This window comes from Suricata suricatta, chromosome 5 (assembly GCF_006229205.1).
Source record: "Suricata suricatta isolate VVHF042 chromosome 5, meerkat_22Aug2017_6uvM2_HiC, whole genome shotgun sequence".
Lineage (NCBI taxonomy): Eukaryota > Metazoa > Chordata > Mammalia > Carnivora > Herpestidae > Suricata > Suricata suricatta.
In genome coordinates, this window is record NC_043704.1 from 110,305,339 (window position 1) to 110,326,968 (window position 21,630).

At 35.6% G+C, this 21,630-nt stretch overlaps 1 protein-coding gene across 1 annotated transcript in view; it reads right to left on the reverse strand.

The window, feature by feature from the left end:
- Nucleotides 1-534: 534 nt before the first annotated feature.
- AADAC (arylacetamide deacetylase) overlaps nt 535-21,630 on the reverse strand; it is a 23,069-nt gene continuing 1,973 nt past the window's right edge. Inside the window, 5 exon segments of the mRNA XM_029940797.1 lie at nt 535-1,131; nt 5,763-5,934; nt 6,999-7,057; nt 8,650-8,660; nt 9,550-9,772. Of these exon segments, the coding sequence (XP_029796657.1) occupies nt 535-1,131; nt 5,763-5,934; nt 6,999-7,057; nt 8,650-8,660; nt 9,550-9,772 (1,062 nt within the window).

Consider the following 21,630-nt stretch of genomic DNA (forward strand, 5'->3'; position numbering starts at 1 on the left):
TCTTTTCAGTAGTAATACTGTCAGGGAATTAAAACACTAGAGCTGTGGGGCGCCTGGATGGCTCAGTTAGGTTAAGCATCTGACTTTGGCTCAGGTCAAGCCCAGCATCAGGCTTTGTGCTAACAACTCAGAGCCTGGACCTTGCTTTGGAGTCTGTGTCTCCCTCTGTCGCTGTTCCTGCCTCACTCATGCTCGCTCACTTGCTTACTCTTTCTCTCTCTCTCTAAAATAAAATAAACATTAAAAAATTAAAAAAAATAAAATTAGAGCTGTGAATTAGTTATAAGAGATGAATAACAGCAGCAAGAAAAGAATATACAGGAAATTAGATATGTTCTAAGGTACAGAAGTGAATAAATGACACTTAGAATAAGAGAGAACTCCCTGAGTTAAAAAACAAACAACATGATGACTATGAAGACCTTAAAGGGCACAGGTGGTAAACATCAATCCAAACATAACCCTTTGATCCTCACTAAGTTGTTTCCTGTTCTGGGGCTTTTATATTTTTATGGACTCCTCCTCAGATTTTTACTAAAGATTTTCACTTAGCCAACTCATATACTGATTTTCTACTCTATATGAAATTTTAAATATATAATGGTAAAGTGCTCCATGGAATCCATCCTCAATATGGTTATGGGTCACATTAACTCCAGCATTCTGAAGTCGGGTTACATACATGATTCCATCATCTCTTAAGACATCATATTGACAGGTGATGATGTAGGTCAAGGGTAAACTTCACAATTTGTTATCATCAGCTAACAAGGGGGCTGCCCTCACATCTAGAAACCCTGGATATTTTTTAGCCAACTCAGAACTAGCATAAGTTGGACTGTTATAAAAATGTCCTTTCTTAAACTTCTCAGGGAGCAAAGTACTCCAATTAATAAACTTGAACAGATGGCTTGATTCCACTGGTACATGTTGATTGAAGAGCATAGCTTTTGTAAGTGATTTGTCTGTGGTAAAGTATTCACTCCAGAGCCTGACCATCAGTGATTTGGGCAGAGTCGGAAAGTTTGAATTTTCCCAGTATGATGGTAAATCCATATCAAGAGTCTGAAGGGCAGGATAAATTAAAGACTGGGTCTTGAGTTTGATCTTGACATCTGCATCATCTATGAGCTGAAAATAATTTAAATAAGTGGCTTTTTCATTTAAAAGTACTTTTATTTACAAACAATAGATGAATATAATATAGGATAAATCCAGAATCTCAAAAAGATAATCAGAAACAACAAAAAATAGATCTCAAAGAACTTTCCAACTTTCAGTATTATATTGAAGACTATGTGTCTTAAATAGTGTGAATGTAAGCAAAAAGATTTGTACAATTCTCCTCATGAGTGGGGAAAGAAATCCTTTGATCTGTGATTAAAAAATAAAATATCTACCCTGACGACTAAGAATAGCAATCAGAGGAAATATTTTTTAAGTAAAAATATTATGCACATATATTATGATATCAATAGGCCTTAACATTCAGGGGAAAGATCACATAACTAAGAAACCTAATTGGGCTCTGATACTAAACACATGAATCTTAGGCAAAAATATAAATTACCATAATATTTTTTAATATTTAAATTACATTGGTGCATTAAAACATATTTATCTATAAATTAGTATGCATATTTTGGTAGGGGTATACTAGAGGGTTTTTATTAATAGGATACATGATCAAAAATATTTGGAGACTAGTAACATTGAGCACTACAGTGTAACAGATGTTTTTGTGTACATTTAGGTGGTCCTGCAAGAAAGAATGACCTATTGTGTCTTACAGATCAGCTTCTCAAAGTGTGGTCCCTGGACCACTCACATCTGCATCACCTGAGGACTTATTCAAAATTCAAATTCTTTGATCCTCGCCTTGACGTAGTAACTCAGGTAGGGAGGAAGAAGTAGTTTGTATTTTTAAAAAGTCTTTCCGGTGATTCTGATGAATGCAAAACCTTGAGATCTGTTAGCATAAGTCACAAGTAGTAATTATTGAAACCATATGTACTCTTATGCTTCTTAGAGTAAACTCTTAATGTCTAAATTGAAGTCTATTTCAAAAAAACTAACATAGAGTTGAAAAAAAGAAAGGATTCTGATATTTTTTCGTTTGGTATAAATATAACATTTTACACACACACACATACACTAGCAACGGCAAATGGCAGCACTTTTTATTTCATTGCATTTAAAGCCCAGTTAGTAATTAGTTTGTAAAATAAAATATTTATAAGTCCATCACCAGATTCTGTTATATAAAAATAATTGTTTTATGTAAAGAATATATACTGAGTTTAATCATTTCAGTGTTTTGTCTCAGATAAGTTTACATCCTATTTAGCTCAATATCTAGTATCACTGTTTTCATTAGTAGAGGTGTGATAGTAGGTGGCTGATTGAATTAAGAAGAGATACAAAAATATTTTATATTTGACCAATAAATTCAACTCTACAGGTAGGTAGCTAAAATCTTTGAACATGCAGATTTAAAAAATTGCCTTTGTAGCTAAACATAATACATATAAAATCAGGTACATAACTTCATAAGACAGAAATTTAAAATGTATCTCTGGTCAAGGGTCAGGGAGTTTATCATATACCCTGAATTGACCACATACCCTTCTTCCTCCCCAATAGGATTGCACTCCCATTTCCTTCTCATCCTCCATTTTATGGTATTTAGTTTTGTGTATTTCTTTTTTTTTTTTGAATAGTTTATTGTCAAATTGGTTTTCATACAACACCCAGTGCTCTTCCCCACAAGTGCCCTCCCCCACCCCCTTCCCCCCTCCCCCTTCCCCTTCAACTCTCAGTTCGTTTTCAGTATTCAATGGTCTCTCAAGTTTTGGGTCCCTCTCTCTGCCCAACTCTCTTTCCCTCTTCCCCTCCCCCTGGTCCTCCATCAGGTTTTTCCTGGTCTTCTGTTAGACCTATGAGTGCAAACATATGGTATCTGTCCTTCTCTGCCTGACTTATTTCGCTTAGCATGACACCCTCAAGGTCCATGTGTATTTCTTTAAAATTATACCATTTGTTACACACTTAATCAATGTAGTTTACCTGGGTAAGGACATTCCATCTGTTCCTAGTGAACCAAAAATTGTTATTGTGACTTTTCCTAAATGCTTTTTCTGCATCTATTAAGAAGATATGATTCTGCTTCCTTTATTAATGTGGTAAAATTCACTTATTTTTGTAAAATATATTTTTCATTTCATTATTAGCTACTGAGTCATGGCACATATGTCTATGTTATATGTACATTTTTTCTAATAATTTATTCATGATGGTAATATCTTTGTTTTCTGAGTGTTATTGGCCCACTGTTTTTCCTCCTAAAACCGTTCTTATCAGAATGGTCATAAACATCATGCTTCTCTGAAGATAATTAAAGAGTGTACACTCTTCCTATTTGCTGGAATATTTTGTATTTATTTGGAGTGATTTTTTTTTTTATATTTGATGTACATCTCCAGTGAAGTTTCTTAGCAGGACTTTTTTTTATTATTGATTTAATTTGTTTAGTGATTATAGAATATCTCATGTTTTCATTTCTTCTTGTGTCTGTATTGAAAATTTTTCTTGGAATTTGCCTACTGAATTTAAATATTGGGAAATATTTTTACTTTAAAGTTTTTCAAAAATCTCTTTCAAAGATTACAATGTTCATTCTGGACTTGTTGAAGGCTTGCTCTTTTTCATATTGAAGAGCCTGCAGTACTGTCCCTTTTTCAATATTGACAGTAATTATTTATGCCTGATTTTGCTATTCCTCATGTGTCTTTCCAGAGGTTTAAAATTTTTATTAGGGCGCCTGGGTGGCTCAGTCTGTTAAGCATCCGGCTTCGGCTCAGGTCATGATCTCAGGGTTTGTGGGTTCCAGCCCCGCATCGGGCTCTGTGCTGACAGCTAGCTCGGAGACTGGAGCCTGTTTTACATTCTGTGTCTCCCTCTCTCTCTGACCCTCCCCTGCTCACACTGTTTCTCTATATCTCTCAAAAAATAAATAAAAGACATTAAAAAAATTTTTTTTTATTTTTATTAGTTCTTTGAAATAATTAACTTTTTGCTTTTGTTCACATTTACTATAAGCCTGATTTTGAATATCATAATTTCTGTTCTTATCATTATTATCTTCCATTTTTTCTTTCATTTCTTGAGTCAAATGCTTATTCTAGCTTTTCTTCTTTTCTAATATATGCTTTTAAAATACAATTTCCTTTGTTGTTCTGTATGTTTGGAAAATATATACAAGATGTATATTCTATTAAATACTGACCCAGAGGTACTTACTGTATTTTTTAAATTTCCATACAAAGAAGGATATTTCCTTGTTTGTCTTTTTCCTATTGGTTTCCCACATTGTTGCACTGTGGTTAATAGTCCAAAATGCATGATTTAATGTCTGTGATTATTTGAGTCTTTCTTTACGGACCAGTACTTGGTCAATTTTTTAAAATGATAACACATAGTTGCTTGCTTGTTTATAGGTCCATGGAGTTGTGTATTAATCATGATTCTAGTCTTCTATACCCTTATTATTATTATTGACTGCTTTTCTTAATTACTAAAAGAGGTCTTTTTAAATCTCTCATTGTGGTTGTGAACATTTGTGGTTTTCCCTGTAGTTCTGTTACTATTTTTTTCATACATTTAAGACCATGTTATGAAATCCATATAGATTTAGACTTGTTATATTTTCTTAATGATTTAACCTTTTCTATAATGATACGATGTTCTGTTCTTAACCTGGCTGCAATTCTTTTAGATATTATTTCTGGATATACATTTCCATTCAATTACTTTCAAAGTTTCTGCTTATTTAAGTTTTCAATCTGACAGTCTTGGTCCTACAACCAGATTATTTAGACCACTAATAATTACTGTAGTTACTAAAATAATTGATTTTGATCTACCACTTTATTTTGTGAAGCCTCCGTCTTCTCTATTTTTGACTTCTTTCAGATGGGTTGAGCTTTTCATTTTCCTGTAATAGTTTATAAGTTAAAACCTATTTGTAATAAGTGATTGGTTGGTTGATTTTGAGAGAGAGCAAACAGGGGAGAGGCACAGAGGGAGAGAGAATCTTAAGCATGAGCCTGATGCAGGGTTGGATCCCACAACCCTGGGATCATGATGTGAGGTGAAATTAAGAGTCAGAATCTTAACTGACTGAGCCATACAGACTCCCTCCTATTTCTATTCATTAAATTATTACCCCAAGAATTATAAGGTGTACTCTTAACTTCTCAAAAACAAATGAAATTATGAAAAAACAACTCTTCATTTCTTCTTAGACAATAAAATGAGCTAAGAAGACTTAAAATCCCTCTTCTCCACTCCTGCATTTTTTGTCTATAGGCAAATTGATTATTCTCATAACAGTAGTTTTCATGTAAGTTTTAGTATATTCCATGAAGAATACTGGAATAATCTGATTCTGTAACTGTAGTGTATTATTGGCTGATTGCATAAATACCAGCCCTAATATAACAAAATAGGATAGCACTCAGCTGACATATTAATGCTATTTAAATCAGTGATCTAGAAAGAGTATTTTATCATTTAATTTTTTAAAAGTCTGGCAGAAGGTAGGAATAGAAGCCCTCAGGATACAAATGTTCTCTAATGTTGATTTCTATGTATCTCTAGTTTCTAACATATTAACATGAAACATAGTTTGCATGGATATTGTAATGCTTGAAGTAAATAATTAAGTGTAAGATATTAAAAAAAAAAAAATCTGAGCAACATACCTGTTGAGTCACTGCTGCGGCTAAATTCCCTCCAGCACTGTCTCCAGAAATTCCAATTCTTCCGGGATCCACACCATATTTGTCAAGAACATCTTGGCGTAAGAACCACTTTAATGCATTATATACGTCTTCAAATTGATTTGGAAAGTGATATTTAGGTGCTAGTCTGTAGCTGTGGGCAGAATAACAGTGTTCTTTAAGCCAATTATGTTTTCAAATAATAAAATGGGGTGGGGCCATGCTCTACTCAAAAATCAAAAGTAAAAACATTTTCTTTAGCAAACTTGGTATTTGGGGTCATTATGAATCCAAAGACAAATGTCATTCTTATAATAATGCTTGATATAAAAGCCTTCACAAATGTTTACATTTTTACACAAAAGAAGCTTGAATGCAAAACTTGGATAAGATGTAGGCAGAAAAACTCAGGTGATAATTTCCCTTAAATAAACTTTTACCAGAATGCTATCTTCTTTGTAATCATTATACTTTATTGGTGACCAATAAATAGCAAACAAATGTTAGGAATTATTCTATCCCAACTTAATCTAATAATCAAGTTGGCATATGGTCACTATTATGCTTTTTTTTTCAGTTGCTTCATTTTTCTATTTATTCCCATCTAGTTTGTTTTTTATGATTAATTATTGATCTAAATTTTTTTTTAGAATAGATTTGCCTGAATTCCAATATGTTATTTGGTGATTAATTACATTTAATGGAATACTGTACCATGAAATATTCTATACTAACTGCGTTGAATGTATGTTAGCAGCTAACTTTAAAACAACTCTATGATATAGAAAATACTGTATGACTCTCAGTTTACATCTGAGAAAACTGTACTAAAATAGTATTTAGCTGGCACAAAGTTATTCGTTTAATTCTAGAACCAGGCTTTAAACCTGATTCTCTCATCCTGAAGCCCTCATATTACTCACTTCACTAATTAACAGTAGGCTAGAAATAAGGCTAGAAATGTAGCAGAGGTCATTTGTCCCTGAGATGCAGTAGTTTAGTTTTTTGACTTCCTGGTTTTGATCCCACTTGACCTAACTAGACAATTCTTGTCTCTCTGACTCTTCTCTCGTCATGTTAAGTTCAGGTTCTCTATTCTCACATTCTCAATTTTATTTGAAACATTCTCGGTATAACCAAGGAATGACCAAGATGGCTTAGAGCATCTTGCTATGTAAAGCATCTGGACAAAACTCAAACAAATAATCGTGCTCTTACTTGACTGAAATGACAACAGCATCAAGTCTATCACCTGTCCGTCTTGACAGGAGTCGTAACTAAACAAAGCTGAAATAAAAGAAAATAAAATCAGAAATTGACAAATATATTGATGAGCGTTTCCATTAGCAGGAAGTTTATTACTATACCTTGTTCCTCACTGAAATGTTCTGAGAAAAATATTTCTAATGTCTCATCATAGCTATAAAACATGAATTCTTCTGCTCACTGATCCTTTTACATACACATTGTCAACTCTCTTGTCATTTCCCCACATTTCACACTGGATAATTTAAACCAAATTCACTGGCTTCAAGATTAATCTCTTCTTCCTTCATTCAGCTAGTAATAGGTGTTGAAAGAATAAACACATACAATGAATCCCCTGACTCTCAGTAAGTCATACTCTACTACAGACAGAGGCAAGGAGGGCCAGGCATATAAACAAAAAGCAACAATGCAAAATATTAGTTGTTTTAATGAAGGGGTACAGAGAGTGTCATATGGAAATAGCATTAGACTTTATCAAAACTGCCAGAGAAAAATAAAGAAAAGAGGTAGTAGGGAAAGCTAAACCTGATTTATATATTTGTAGTTTCTAGGCAGACAAGAAAAACTTTTCTGGAGCTTTTGTGGCCATGTGAGTGGAGGGGGGATAAGTCACACATATTTACTATTGGGCTTGGGTAAGCGCTCCCTTTTGCAGATAAGAAAATTTCAAGAAGATAAAATAGAATTTGCCAGTAATGAGAGGAGGGAGAAATCATAAAGTATTACAGAGGAAGAATCAGAATATGTAGCTGTCACAAACATTAAATTATATGGGCCATGCTAAAGTCAGATGCTAAATATTCTTAAAATATCAAATACACACTAAGTTTTAAACTTTTATTTAACATTTACTATTTTTAAAAAATTATTCTTTGGGCACCTGGGTAGCTCAGTTGATTAAGGGTCTCTTGATTTCGACAGGACAGGATCTCATAGTTGTGAGGTAGAGCCCTCAATCAGTCTCTGTACTGGGCATGAATCCTGCTTGGGTTTTCTCTCTCTCTCTCTCTCTCCCTCTCTGCTCCATCCTAAGACCCCAATACTCTCCTTCCCAGAAAGAAAGAAAGAAAGAAAGAAAGAAAGAAAGAAAGAAAGAAAGAAAGAAAGAAAGAAAGAAAGAAAGAAAGAAAGAAAGAAAGTCATTCTTATATTCTGGATTAGAACATAGATTCTTATGTCATTTTAATATAAAAATAAAAAGCATCAAAAATATTATTTTGTTTCAGTGCTTATTCTTACTTAGTCCCTTTATTTTAGTAAGCATATTCTCATTCTTCAGTAATACTGTGATAAAAAAATTTTTTTATAGTTTATTTATTTTTGAGATAGAGGGAGAAAGAGCACGAGTTGGGGAGGGGCAGAGAGAGAGGGAGACACAGAATCTGAAACAGGCTCCAGGCTCCAAGCTGTCAGCACAGAACCTGATGCGGGCTCAAACCCACAAGCCATGACATCATGACTTGAGCTGAAGTCAGATACTTAACCGACTGAGCCACCTAGGTGCCCCTGAAAAGATTTTTAAAGAAGGGCTCTGGGTAACAGGGACTCATGGAAACGAACAGAGGCATTGCATTGTCAGATTTTGTCTTAGAAACCTCACTCCATTACAAGCTAATGCCTTTACTGACTGCATTTATAGAAAATCATATACAGGATCACATCCCCTCCTACTTTGATTTACGTTTCCAATCTACATCAATATCCATCAACGCCTCTTTTCCTCTTGTTACACACAGAGTGTTCTTATGTGTTGCCATTGCTTCTCCTCTGTACTAAGAGCAACTTCATCTCATATCCTCTAGATCAGGCACACCTCATTCCATCCTCCAGCCCCCTTCCCTTTTCTCCAACATATTTCTATTAACCACCAACTTTACCTTGAGTTTACAAACATGTTCATAGATCTCCCATATGTAAATATAAACTAAATATAATATAAAATATGCTTTCATACATAAAATAAAATCTAATTTTTTCTATTATATAAAGTAACATTATATATTACATATTTAATGTATTTGTGTAAACATTAAAAATACATAAAATTGAAATATACTTTTTAATAGAAATAAAGGTAAAATACTCTTACTATTCTTTTTCATCTAACACTTTCCTCATTTCTTTCCTTATCTATGCTAATTGAAAGACTAGGGTCACCCTCTCCACTTCCTCATTCCTCATTCACTATTTAATGTACTTCATTTTGGTTTTCACTGCAACATTCCATCATTTCTGCAAGTCAAGTTCAAAAAAGTGTTATGAAACACTTTTCTTTCTTCTGAGATTTGCTACAGCCTTTGCTATTGATTATTCCCTTTAAGAAAGAGATTCAAAATAATTCCTTTAAACTAACATAGCTCAAAGAAATGAATTTCATACAACTGAAGCATTAGATGATCTGGGATGTTTACCAGATATATCTTCTTGACAGGTTGAAGTCAACATCCTAATAAAATATGTGTAATATGATAAACTATAATTTCTAACAAGGGGCACATACCAGCACTCCCCACACACCAACCACCTCCATGAATATAAAATAAGCCTCTTCTTAGTCTCTCTGGCTTTCGTTTTGGTACATATATGTGGACAGGAACATTGTTGAAAGTTGTCTCCATCACAGTGACATTTTCATCAGATATGGGTGGGACTTCATGAAAGCTCATAATGAACATTGCAATGTTCATAGCATGGTTGATTCCCAATAGTTCAATAAACAGAACCTAAAAGGGTGGGCAGAACCACACTAAGTTAAAAAAATCAAATATCAATGTTATTTATAAACATAGGACTATGCTATATGTCCCCAATGGTCCTGTGTCATATTGTCATGGGTAAATCTGGGTGACATGATTAGAAATATTACTTATCATAATAGTTGCTTTAGATGAAAAATTTATTTAAAGAATTATTGAGGTATTACAACTTGGTGGGTTCTATGCTTCCTACTTTGAGCACAAGAATAAACAGGGTTAAGTTCCCTACTCTAAATAAGCTCAGAATCGAGTGGGAGAAATGGATATATAAGCAGTTATAAAGCAACATAACTCTGCATGTCTCATAGACATGTGCAATGAACTTTGGTAAGGGTCAATAAGAAGATAAATTGGTTGCCTGGATGTGAGACCTAGGGAAGAGTTTTGAAACAGTAGGTGAACTCTGGTATGGATCAAAATTTGGCTGAACAAACAAAGAAGGAAATCTTACTCTGGGCCAAAGTTAAAGACAAAGGAACACTCCTACTGCATTCAGAGAAATGCAGGTAGCTTAGTAAAGCAACAAAGTCAAGTCCACATAAGGATGAATAAAAGAAAAAGGACCTCAAGAGGTAAGTGGGAGCCAAACCATGATCTATAATGTTGGAATTCCAACAATCAAAAAGATTGTTTCCAATCTTAAATTGGAAACATGTGGACTGTGGTCCCAGGTGGTCAGTTAAATAGTTGGGTAAACCTCTGCCCCACTTAATGAAGAGAAATAGAAAAGTAATAAACAAAGTTATCTATTTTCAACACCAAGTTATCCCCACCTTGTTCCTGAAAGGTAGCTCAGGGAGATACATTTCTCAGAACCCCTTGCCAGATTAAATTGTGTTACAAAGAGGCACTCTTGCAAGAATGATAAGGCAGAAAGAAAGAAAAATCCATTATTTTTTCTGAGATCCTATGGATATTTTATATGAAAAGTAACAAATATGTATCCTTCCATGCCTCGGATTGTCCTTTTGAGAACTACCAGTTCAGTGATGCAAGCATCTGAAATTAATGGTGGCTTTCTTTCCCCACCCTCACAATCTAAATGTTGTATTTTTCAAATTCCATATTCTCAATCTATTCCTATTGGAATAGATGTGTATATTCCAAAGGAATAGGAATAGTATCTATATTATAAGAAAATGATGATTGACAGGGCATATAGCCCAAAAAGAGTTCTCATAAAAGAGAACATTTAAGACATATGCTGGAATTAGGTAACTGAGCTGGCTAGATTTAAAGCTAGTAAATGGCCTCAATGCTAATGCAAAACAGAACCTGTTCATGCATGAAACGCAGTAGCAAAAATAGTTATTAAATTAACACCTGTAATAGTTCTTATTAAAGGATAGTTTTGGGAGCCATTGCAATAAAATATTGCGGTGAAAATAATGAGTTCAAGCACTAAGTGAACTTGAAAGGTTACTGAAAGAAAAATTATATTGTTTTTCGGTTTTCAGTTCAAATTGTAGTCAGTAAAGCAGATACTCTGTAAACTTTTCCTAAAAGAAATATCATCTCTAACAGCTCTGTCTGAAAATAGAACCAAAGTTTGATCTTGTAAATTGTAGAATTGCCATGCAAGGTGAAGTCACCATCCACCAAATATTTTAAAAGCTTGGTCTAACTTTCATATGTGGGTGATATTCTGAGTAGTATATTACAAACATTTATATGGATTCTGAACATCCTAAACTCCAAAATCCTATCAGGCCTCCCTGACCAAAAGCAACAGAAACCAGCCTCAGCAGTAGAAGTATTTAAGGAAAATAAGACGCTGAGTTTCCCAGATATTTGAGGGGAAGAAATCCAAAGCCCTAGCAAAATAGTAATAGCTAATAACTAATTTAGTAGTGTAAACAAATATGTAATTTACTATTGTATTTCTTAAACCACTCCTACACTGTGTATTTCAGCAAACTCCAGAGGATAATCTCTATGCTAACACATTGAGAAATATATTAGTGAGTGAAACCATAGCATCATAGTAAGAAATACCTGTAATGATAGTCATCTGCTGTCCAGAAATGACAGTGGAAGACTGTGACACTGACATGGACCTTCTGATTTCAACAGAGAGAATGAAATCCCAAAGTTATAGGCCAAGTAGCAGTGATAAACTATCAAATACAAGGCTTATGTAAGAACTGAAATGAGCAGCAGTGATGAAGTGAAACAATCTCAAAGATCATTGCAGCAACAGGATGATCATGACATCTGGAAACAATGGTAGGGCAACTGACTGGAGTCTGACCTAATCTTTATTTTTATGGTTTTTCACCCAATTTCTAGAGCCAAGACACTTCACAGACTGAAAACTCCTTGAATCTTCATTTTAGGAAAGGCAGGGTGCCCCTAGGGGAGGCCCATGCAAAACTATTACAAATATGTGCCATATATCTGTATCCTAGCATTCCCGAAGAGAACCAAAATCTTTGGTTTGGATGAGTTTATACTGAGGGAAAAGGGAATGCTCAGACTTTGGAAAGGGAATACCGGGAATGATTCTGAAATAGTATTAATTCTTGGGGATGCCAAAGTAACCATGGCTATTAAGCAGAATGAAAGCTTAAGGATATCAAGTATGAAATGGTGTTTTTGTTTTGTTTTGTTTTTTAATGTTTTCTTTATTTTTGAGAAAGAGAGAGAATCACAGCATCCAAAGACAGGCTCCAGGCTCTGAGCTAGCTATCAGCACAGAGCCCGATGCAGGACTCAAACCCACCAACCATGAGATCATGACCTGAGCCAAAGTCAGGCGCTTGACCGACTGAGCCACCCAGGAGCCTGAAATGGTGTTTTAAACTGATCCCATATTAAAATGGGTCCACTTGGTCTGAAAATCCATACCTATGTTTATTTCCCCAGCTTCTTTCAATACATAGTTGAAATAGACATACTTGACAAATAAAAGTGTCCTTACATTGACTCCTTGGTCCATTAATCAAGATATACTATGGAAGTTAAAACCATGTGGAAACACCTGAAACTCCTCCTCCCTACTGAAATAGTAAAAAAAAAAAAAAAAAAAAAAAAAAAAAAGGCAATAGTACATCCCAGGGAATCACAAAATTTAGTGCCACAATCAGAAGAATTGAAAAATGTAGAAGTAACTTTTTTTCTGTTACAAGTCTTAAAATGACAAAAATTCTCTCCTCAATGAAACACTAGCCAGACTCCTATGATCCCCCTTCTCAATTAGGCCTCAACCTTGTCCTCTAAAAACTACAGCCTCTCAGCACAAATGACTACACCCACCCCCTTTTCCTCCCCACATTAGTATACTTAATATACTAATACAATTTCTAACAAGGTCAATCTCAAGGTCTATCCCTAGGATGATCCTAGATCCTCTTCAAGTGCTTGCTTGAGAAAGCTTGATGCTATGGGCAAAAATGTACTACCTCTTCCAGCCAACCCCTGACAGATAAGCCCCTCACCATCCTTTCTGAGAGTATTTACTAAAACAAGACTACAAAGATGAGTTCTTTCTCTCTTTGAAAGGTATATCCCATAATTTAGCATTGTCTTTCTCAAGGACCTGAAAGCCATTCCTTTGGAACTTAATCACCAAGAAAAACTGAGAGAATAGAATACTAACCTCCATAATTTCCAATGGGCCTAACTGCATTTACAATAACCAACCCCTTGTTGTGTCTCATCTCCTGACTCTATTGAGCCCTCACTTGCTCCCTTCTCTACCCTACTTCTCCCTTTAAAATATCTATTCACCTCTGACCCTCTGCCCTATTGCAACAGTATAATATGGATTAAAATTTGACCTTACAACTTTAACTAGTGCCTGGTTTTGTTTCATTTGGTCAAAGGTTGTATCAACTTTATGGCTTATGCAAAAGACCAGATAGTCTTAAGAATTGTCTTAAACTAGGTGAACCTGGGTGGCTCTGAAGGTTAAGCATCCAACTTTAGCTCAGGTCATGATCTTGCAGTTCATGGGTTTGAGCCCCATGCCCCACAATCGGGCTCTGTGCTGACAGCTCAGAGCCTGGAGTTTGCTTCAGATTCTGTGTGTGTTTCTCTCTCTTTCTCTCCCCCACTTACTTACTTTCTTTCTTCCTTCCTTCCTTCCTTCCTTCCTTCCTTCCTCCCTCCCTCCCTCCCTCCCTCCCTCCCTCCCTCCCTCTCTTTCTTTCTTTCTTTCTTTCTTTCTTTCTTTCTTTCTTTCTTTCTTTCTTTCCCTCCCTCTTTCTCCCTCTATTTCAAAAATTGAATAATCATTAAAAGATTTTAAGAAAAAAAGAGTTGTCCTAAACTGAATCAGGTGGTAAGTCCAATTGCAACTACTGTTCAGATATGATTTCTTCAATTGAGCAAATGAACACAGCCTCTGGCATCCAGTATGTGGCCATTCATTTGAGTCTGTTTGTTTCTCTGTTAACAATGAAAGCAGTATACCATCACTATCTGGCTTCACATCTATAAGAACTCTCCTGCTTCCTGCATAATCTGGTCTACAAGGATTTTGATGGTCTCTGTATGTCACAGGATATCATACTGGTCCACAACATTGTGTTATCAAGCCTATAGATTCGGTGATCTGGGAAATAGAAAATATTATACATTCCTTGGTAAAACATGTGGGCTACAAAAAATTAACAATAGAACTCCCCTATGACCCAGCAATAGCACTGCTAGGAATTTACCCAAGGGATACAGGAGTGCTGATGCATAGGGGCACATGTACCCTAATGTTCATAGAGGCACTTTCACTAATAGCCAAATCATGCAAAGAGCCTAAATGTCCATCAACAGATGAATGAATCAAGAAGATGTGGCTTATCTATACAATGGAGTACTACATGGCAATGAGAAAGAATGAAATCTGGCCATTTGTAGCAACGTGGGTGGAACTCAAGGGTGTTATCCAAGTGAAATACATCAGGAAGAGAAGGACAGATACCATATGTTTTCACTCATATGTGGAACAGGAGAAACTTAACAGAGGACTACGGTGGAGGGGAAGGGGAAAAATTAGTTGGGGAGAGGGAGGGAGGCAAGCCATGAGAGACTCTTGAATACTGAGAACAAACTGAGGGCTGATGGGAGTGGGGAAAGGGATGAGCACTGGGTGTTATATGGAAACCAATATGACAATAAACTATAAAAGGAAAAAACCCATGTATGTGACAAAGGATCCAGAATAAACCTCATGTGAATTTAGAGACTCACCACCTCAAGTTTCTAGGTGTTCAGAAGTCTGGGGCTTATTGGGATATTATTTCCAAAGTGAAAGAAATTTGCTGTATCTTGTACCCTCACCACTAAAAAAGGGGCAAAATGCTCAGTGACTCTTTCAGATTATAGTAGCAAAATATTCCCAATTGTTTATTAAACCTGATACTCAGTCTTCTGAATCTTAGTGGGAACTAGAGACAAGGGACGTTCTGTGTGATATTCAAGATGCACTGTGACCTGCTCTGTCTCAGAACAGATCAAAGGGTGGTCAAAGATCTGGGGCACAGAGGGGTGTGGTAGGGAGGTGGTGGCAAGCCTCCTTAGGGGTTCATGAATTTAGGGTTATGAGCAAATACATTCCAATTCCTCTTCCCCAAATAACTATGCCTGTACTTTCTGGAATAATGATACTGGCTGGCTTTTAAACATTGGTAACACTTTAAACAAATTCCCAGTGAAAATGCCTTACTCCAGCACAAGACATCTGCCCAATTTTTCCTATGACTTTCTCATGTTTGTTTCCTACTTAACAAGCATATATTATTAAAATGAAATATATTTGTATTTACTTATATATGTGATATATGTTAATATATGAGCATATATATATGACTATGTATATGAGTAAATATATATATACAAGTTATCTAGGAGTAAAAATACATTTCACACACACAAACATATATATAAGTATATCACACACAAACACACACACACCCAGCTAAATCCACCTTTCCTTTGTGTTCAGATTTACTTTAAGACCTGGGACTTTTCTATGGTCTCCTACTCCTTTTATCCCAGTTGCAGTAACTATATCTCTAGTCTCTTCCTTTATGTCTATGTAATTTTCAAGGACTCCAGATTCACCCAAAACAAAATTGACATCAGCAATATAGTCCTTAAAATAACCATATTTTCCCATTTTAGCTATTATCAAATATAACATTTTACTCTTTTTTGTTGTTGTTCATTTTTAAAGTTTCCTACTTTTAACAGACTTTTAATTGAACGCTCAAACTGTGCTTTCTAGAGCTTTCTGGGATCTTAAGGAAAATATACAATGAAATTCTAACCCGAGGGTTTACTGGATGGACAAATTCACTGAGGAGAGTCCCCCTGAAAAGCTCTGGGAGCAATAATCTTCTTGAGATCCTTCCAAGAAGAAAGCAGAGAGGAGTCAGGATAGCAGGGAAGTCTCCACAGGGACCGCAGTCTGTATCAAGGGAGTCCCTGGAGTGCAAGTTTCTCCAGTGCAAGTGAATGTGATATGACTTCACAAAACATTCCACACGTTCACTGTGTTCAAAGCACACTGTTGGCAAGTATGTTGATGCAAGATGCCTGTGATATCATTTTTGACCTTCATGGACTATTGGCAAAAAAATGGATATTCACATAAATAATCTGCAGTTAAAGGCAAAATGCAGAAAGATCTTTGATGGGATGCTCAGATAGGAAGAAGAAAGGAATCAATTCTAACTGACCAAGATGAATACAGGGTCTGATTGGTGCTTTCAGTCTGTTACATCTGAAAATCGTGTTTAAAAAATGTTTAGATTTAGTAGGAAAGCCAGACATTTTGATCAAAAGCCTCAAGGAAAGGAATGCTAAAAGCGTTTATGAAAACCATTTTATCTAGATGCTAACTAACTTTCTGGCTTTATGGTTGAAATTCTACTGGGAAGCTCTGTTGAGTGCATTGTATAGAGCTGTTTTCAGAACACAGTGGTCTCTTCTTTCTTTATAAGAATATCAAAAAGAAGTTTGATATGTTCTAACTAGCTAACAACAAAATAAATTATATGTATAAATGTATTAAATATAATGATCAAGGAAATTATTAACTGAGCCATGCAGGCACTAAAATTACTTTATTAAAACGACAAATTTAAAATTGTAGGCACTGTGAAATATCTGGAAATTAACCTAACAATAATCCATTTGTGATTTTTAAAATCATGTATTGAAAGGTCATTTCCAGGGGTGCCTGGTTGACTAAGTTGGTTGAGCATCTAACTGCGGCTCAGGCCATGATCACAAAATTTGTGAGTTCAGCCCGCGTTGGGCTCTGTGCTGACAGCTTCAGAGTCTGGAGCCTGCTTCCAATTCTGTCTGTCTGTCTGTCTGTCTGTCTCTCTCTCTCTCTCTCTTTGTCCCTCCCCACTCATGCTCACTCGCTCGCTCTCTCTCTCTCTCTCAAAAATAAACATTAAAAAACTAAAAAAAAAAAGAAAAAAGAAAAGAAAGGTCATTTCCAGTTATTTCTTCTGTGTTATTTAATCTAATGTCTCAGGCTAATTTGATCCCAAATCAAGAATGCTATGATATGGACATATATTGAGGAGTTGTTATTATTTTTTCCCTGAAGTCAAGAAGTTATAGTCAAAAGAAATGAGAAAGGAGAGTATAAAATAAACTAACATATTGATGACAGGTTGATAAATATTAACAGCTTCATTATATCTATATCTATATATACACACACTCACATGTATATAATGTACTCTCTATATTGAGTTATAGATCAAATTAATATTAAATCTAACCCACGTCCATATCTGTATTTATATGCACATCAATATTCATGTCTATAGCTACATATATCTATAAAACATTTATGATTTTTCCAAAAATTTTACTTGAATGTAATTTTTAATATTTATTTTATTCAGTATTGCCAAGGTTCAGCCAGGAAATTTTTCGTATGATTTTATCTGGCTATAAAATTACAAACACACAGTGATAACACAGGCAGTTGGATGGAAATAGATACAAATAACAATACTTACTGTGTTTAGTTTTTTCCAGGTATTGTGCTTGTACCCATTTGGTTCTAACTAAGACCTGTTAAGTAGTAATATATTCCAGATTTTCAGTGAAGTACATTGAGGTGGGAGAGGTTAAAAGATCTGTTCATGTCCACTCAGGCAGCAGATGCTGGATGTGGAACTTAAGCCTAGATCTGACTCTGAAGCAGATGTCACTTCTGACTGGCCAATATGCTGTCTTCGTGACCATCACTGCAAACAGCCCATTGAAGACAAAGCATGACAGTGGATGCAGCAGTCAAGGATCCCTCAGCATTCATAGAACTTTCACAGGTACAAGAGAAAAAGGCAGAAACCAAACTCCCCAGTCACCTTGTGGCTGGACCAGCGTCCAGTGGAAAGATGTTATATGGTATGACCAGTCACATTTTCCAATCCATTCATGCTACACCAGGGTATATATTGAAGCATCGAACAAATACCCCTCCTTACTGGAGCTCAGCAGCTGCTCCAAAGGGATTTGAGTTGTTAGACTCACAAAAAGTATATACTTCCAAGAAATGACTGCCCTCATGTTACATTGCAGCCAGAAAGGTAGAATTTCATGTAGAGTGAACTGCAAATGCCTGACGGGCTTTGAGAGACCAATTATTCTAGCTATGAGTGTGCTCCAGGTCTTCTCCATATTTTGGATATACTTCCCATGTAGACAGCTCCACATATGCTGACCATGCCACCAAGACTCGGGTGTCTCCTGCCTGTTCCTCTCTACAATTATACAAGGGGTGGAGACTCCTACCTCCAGTAGACCGTCTTCTATCATCTTTATTTCTACGTTATGTCTACAGTGTTAAATAATGTTCTCCATGTTTCTACTAGGTGTTATATTTCCACAAACACTCCAGCCAATTAACAAAGAATTTTTGAAGAAATCACATAAATTTCAGACCTGCTGATTTTAAATGTTAACATAGAAAAGTGATAGATCATAAGCATTGATTTACATAGTTTTAACAAATTTAAAATCTCTACAACTTATGGCATAAGGTAGTTGTCAACATTTTCCTCACAGAGGTAATTTGGTTGGCCTCTGGCTTTAAATCAAAGCTAAGTACAGAAAATATAAGGCCCTCTTTCAAAACATAAGTTATTGGACTCAAGTATTTTATCTGTAAAGAATGAGACTGTATAGTTCAAATAAATATTTTTCTAATGATGGAAAATGGTCTATGTTATGATGCAAGTTAAAGATAAGAATTTAGTTGTGGAAATAGTAATTGTAACATGTTGTGTAAAACAGTACCAGGTATGAAATTTTGTTAGATGACTTTATAATCTCACAAGCTTTGGGATCCTACTAGCATGTAATAATATATAACAAAAGACTACATCAGCAGTATGTTAAAAATAGTGTCCATTGTTTCTGGAGTATGAATTGAATAACAAGGGCTTTATAGTTTCTTTAACTGTCTTTTTTTCTTCATGAAGTCTGATGAATTAGAGCATTAATTTAATGGATATATATTCTCAAATCATTTACTCTATTTGTTGTCTACAAGAGACTCATTTTAGACCTGAGGACACCTTCAGATTGAAAGTAAAGAGATGGAGAAATATCTATCATGCGACTGGAAGCCAAAAGAAAGCCAGAGTAGCCACACTTATATCAGAAAAACTGGACTTTAAAGTAAAGGCAGTAAGAAAAGATAAAGAAGGACATTATATAATAATTACAGGGTCTCTCCATCAGGAAGAGCTAACAATTATAAACATCTATGCACCAAATTTAGAAGCACCCAAATACATAAAACAATTATTCACTAACAGAAACAATCTTATTGATAAGAATGTGCTAATTGCAGGAGACTTTAATACTCCACTGACAGCAATGGATAGATCAACCAGACGGAAAATCACTAAAGAAACAATGGACCTGAATGACACATTGGAACAGATGGAATTGATAGATATATTTAGAACTCTGCATCCTGAACTTAGGAAATTCACCTTCTTTTCGAGTGCACATGGCACATTCTCCAAGATAGATCATATACTGGGGCATAAAGCAGCCCTCCATAAATATAAGTGAGTTGAGATCATACCATGCACACTTTCAGATCACAATGCTATGAAACTTAAAATTAACCACAGGAAAAAGTCTGGAAAACCTCCAAAAATGTGGAGGTTAAAAACTACCCTACTAAAGAATGATTGGGCTAATCGGGTAATTAGAGAAGAAATTAAAAAATATATGGATGGGCACCTGGGTGGCTTAGTCAGTTAAGCGTCCAGCTTCGGCTCAGGTCATGATCTCATGGTTCATGGGTTTGAGCCCTGCATCGGGCTCTGTGCTGATAGCTAGCTCAGAGCCTGTAGCCTGCTTCACATTCTGTTTCTCCCTCACTCTCTCTCTCTGACCTCCCCTATTCCCACTGTCTCTCTCTGTCTCCCAAAAATAAATAAACAACATAAAAAAAATTTAAAAATATATGGAAACAAATGAAAACAAAAATACAACAATCCAAAATCTCTGGGAGGCAGCAAAGGCAGTCCTAAGAGGAAAGGAGATTGCAATCCAGGCCTATTTCAATAAACGAGAAAAAGCACAAATTCAAAATCTAACAGAGCACCTAATGGAACTAGAAGAAGAGAAGCAAGAGCACCTCAAACCCAGCAGAAGAAAAGAAATAATAAAGATCAGGGCAGAAATAAACAATATAGAATCCAAAAAAACAGTTGAGCAGATCAATGAAACCAAGAGTTTGTTCCTGTCAAGAGATGCAGGAAAAGCATTTGACAAAATACAGCACCCTTTCTTAATAAAAACCCTTGAGAAAGTCAGAAGAGAAGGAACTTATCTAAACATTATAAAAGCAAATTATGAAAAGCCTCTAGCTAATATCATCCTAAATAGGGAAAAACAGAGAGCTTTCCCCCTGAGATCAGGAACATGACAGGGATGTCCACTCTCACCACTGTTGTTTACCATAGTGCCAGAAGTCCTAGCATCAGCAATCAGACAACAAAAAGGAAATAAATGGCATCAGAATTGGCAAAGAAGAAGAAAAAAAAAGAATTGGCAAAGAAGAAGTCAAACTTTACTTTTCGCAGATGACATGATACTGTACATGGAAAACCTGATCGACTCCACCAGAAGCCTTCTAGAACTGACCCACGAATTCAGTAAAGTTGCAGGGTACAAAATCAATGTACAGAAATTGGTTGCATTCTTATACACCAATAATGAAGCAGTGGAAAGAGAAATCAAGAAACTGATCCCATTCACGATTGCACGAAAAACCATAAAATACCTAGGAGTAAACCTAACCAAGGATGTAAAAGACTGTAGGATGAAAACTATAAAAAACTTATAAAGGAAATTGAAGAAGATACCAAGAAATGGAAAAACATTCCATGCTCATGGATCGGAAGAATAAACACTGTGAAAATGTCATTCCTACCCAAAGCAATCTACACATTCAATGCAATCCCCATCAAAATTGCACCAGCATTCTTCTCAAAGCTAGAACAAGCTATCCTATAATTTGTATGGAACCACAAAAGACCCTGAATAGACAAACTAATATTGAAGAAGAAAACCAAAACGGGAGGCATCACAATCCCAGACTTAGCTGTCATCATCAAGACAGTATGGTATTGGCACAAAAACAGACACATAGACCAATGGAATAGAATAGAGAACCCAGAACTGGGCCCACAAATGTATGGACAATTAATTTTTGACAAAGCAGGAAAGAGTATCCGATGGAAAAGAGACTGCCTCTTTAGCAGGTGGTGCTGGGAGAACTGGACAGCAACATGCAGAAGAATGAAACTAGACCACTTTCTTACACCATACACAAA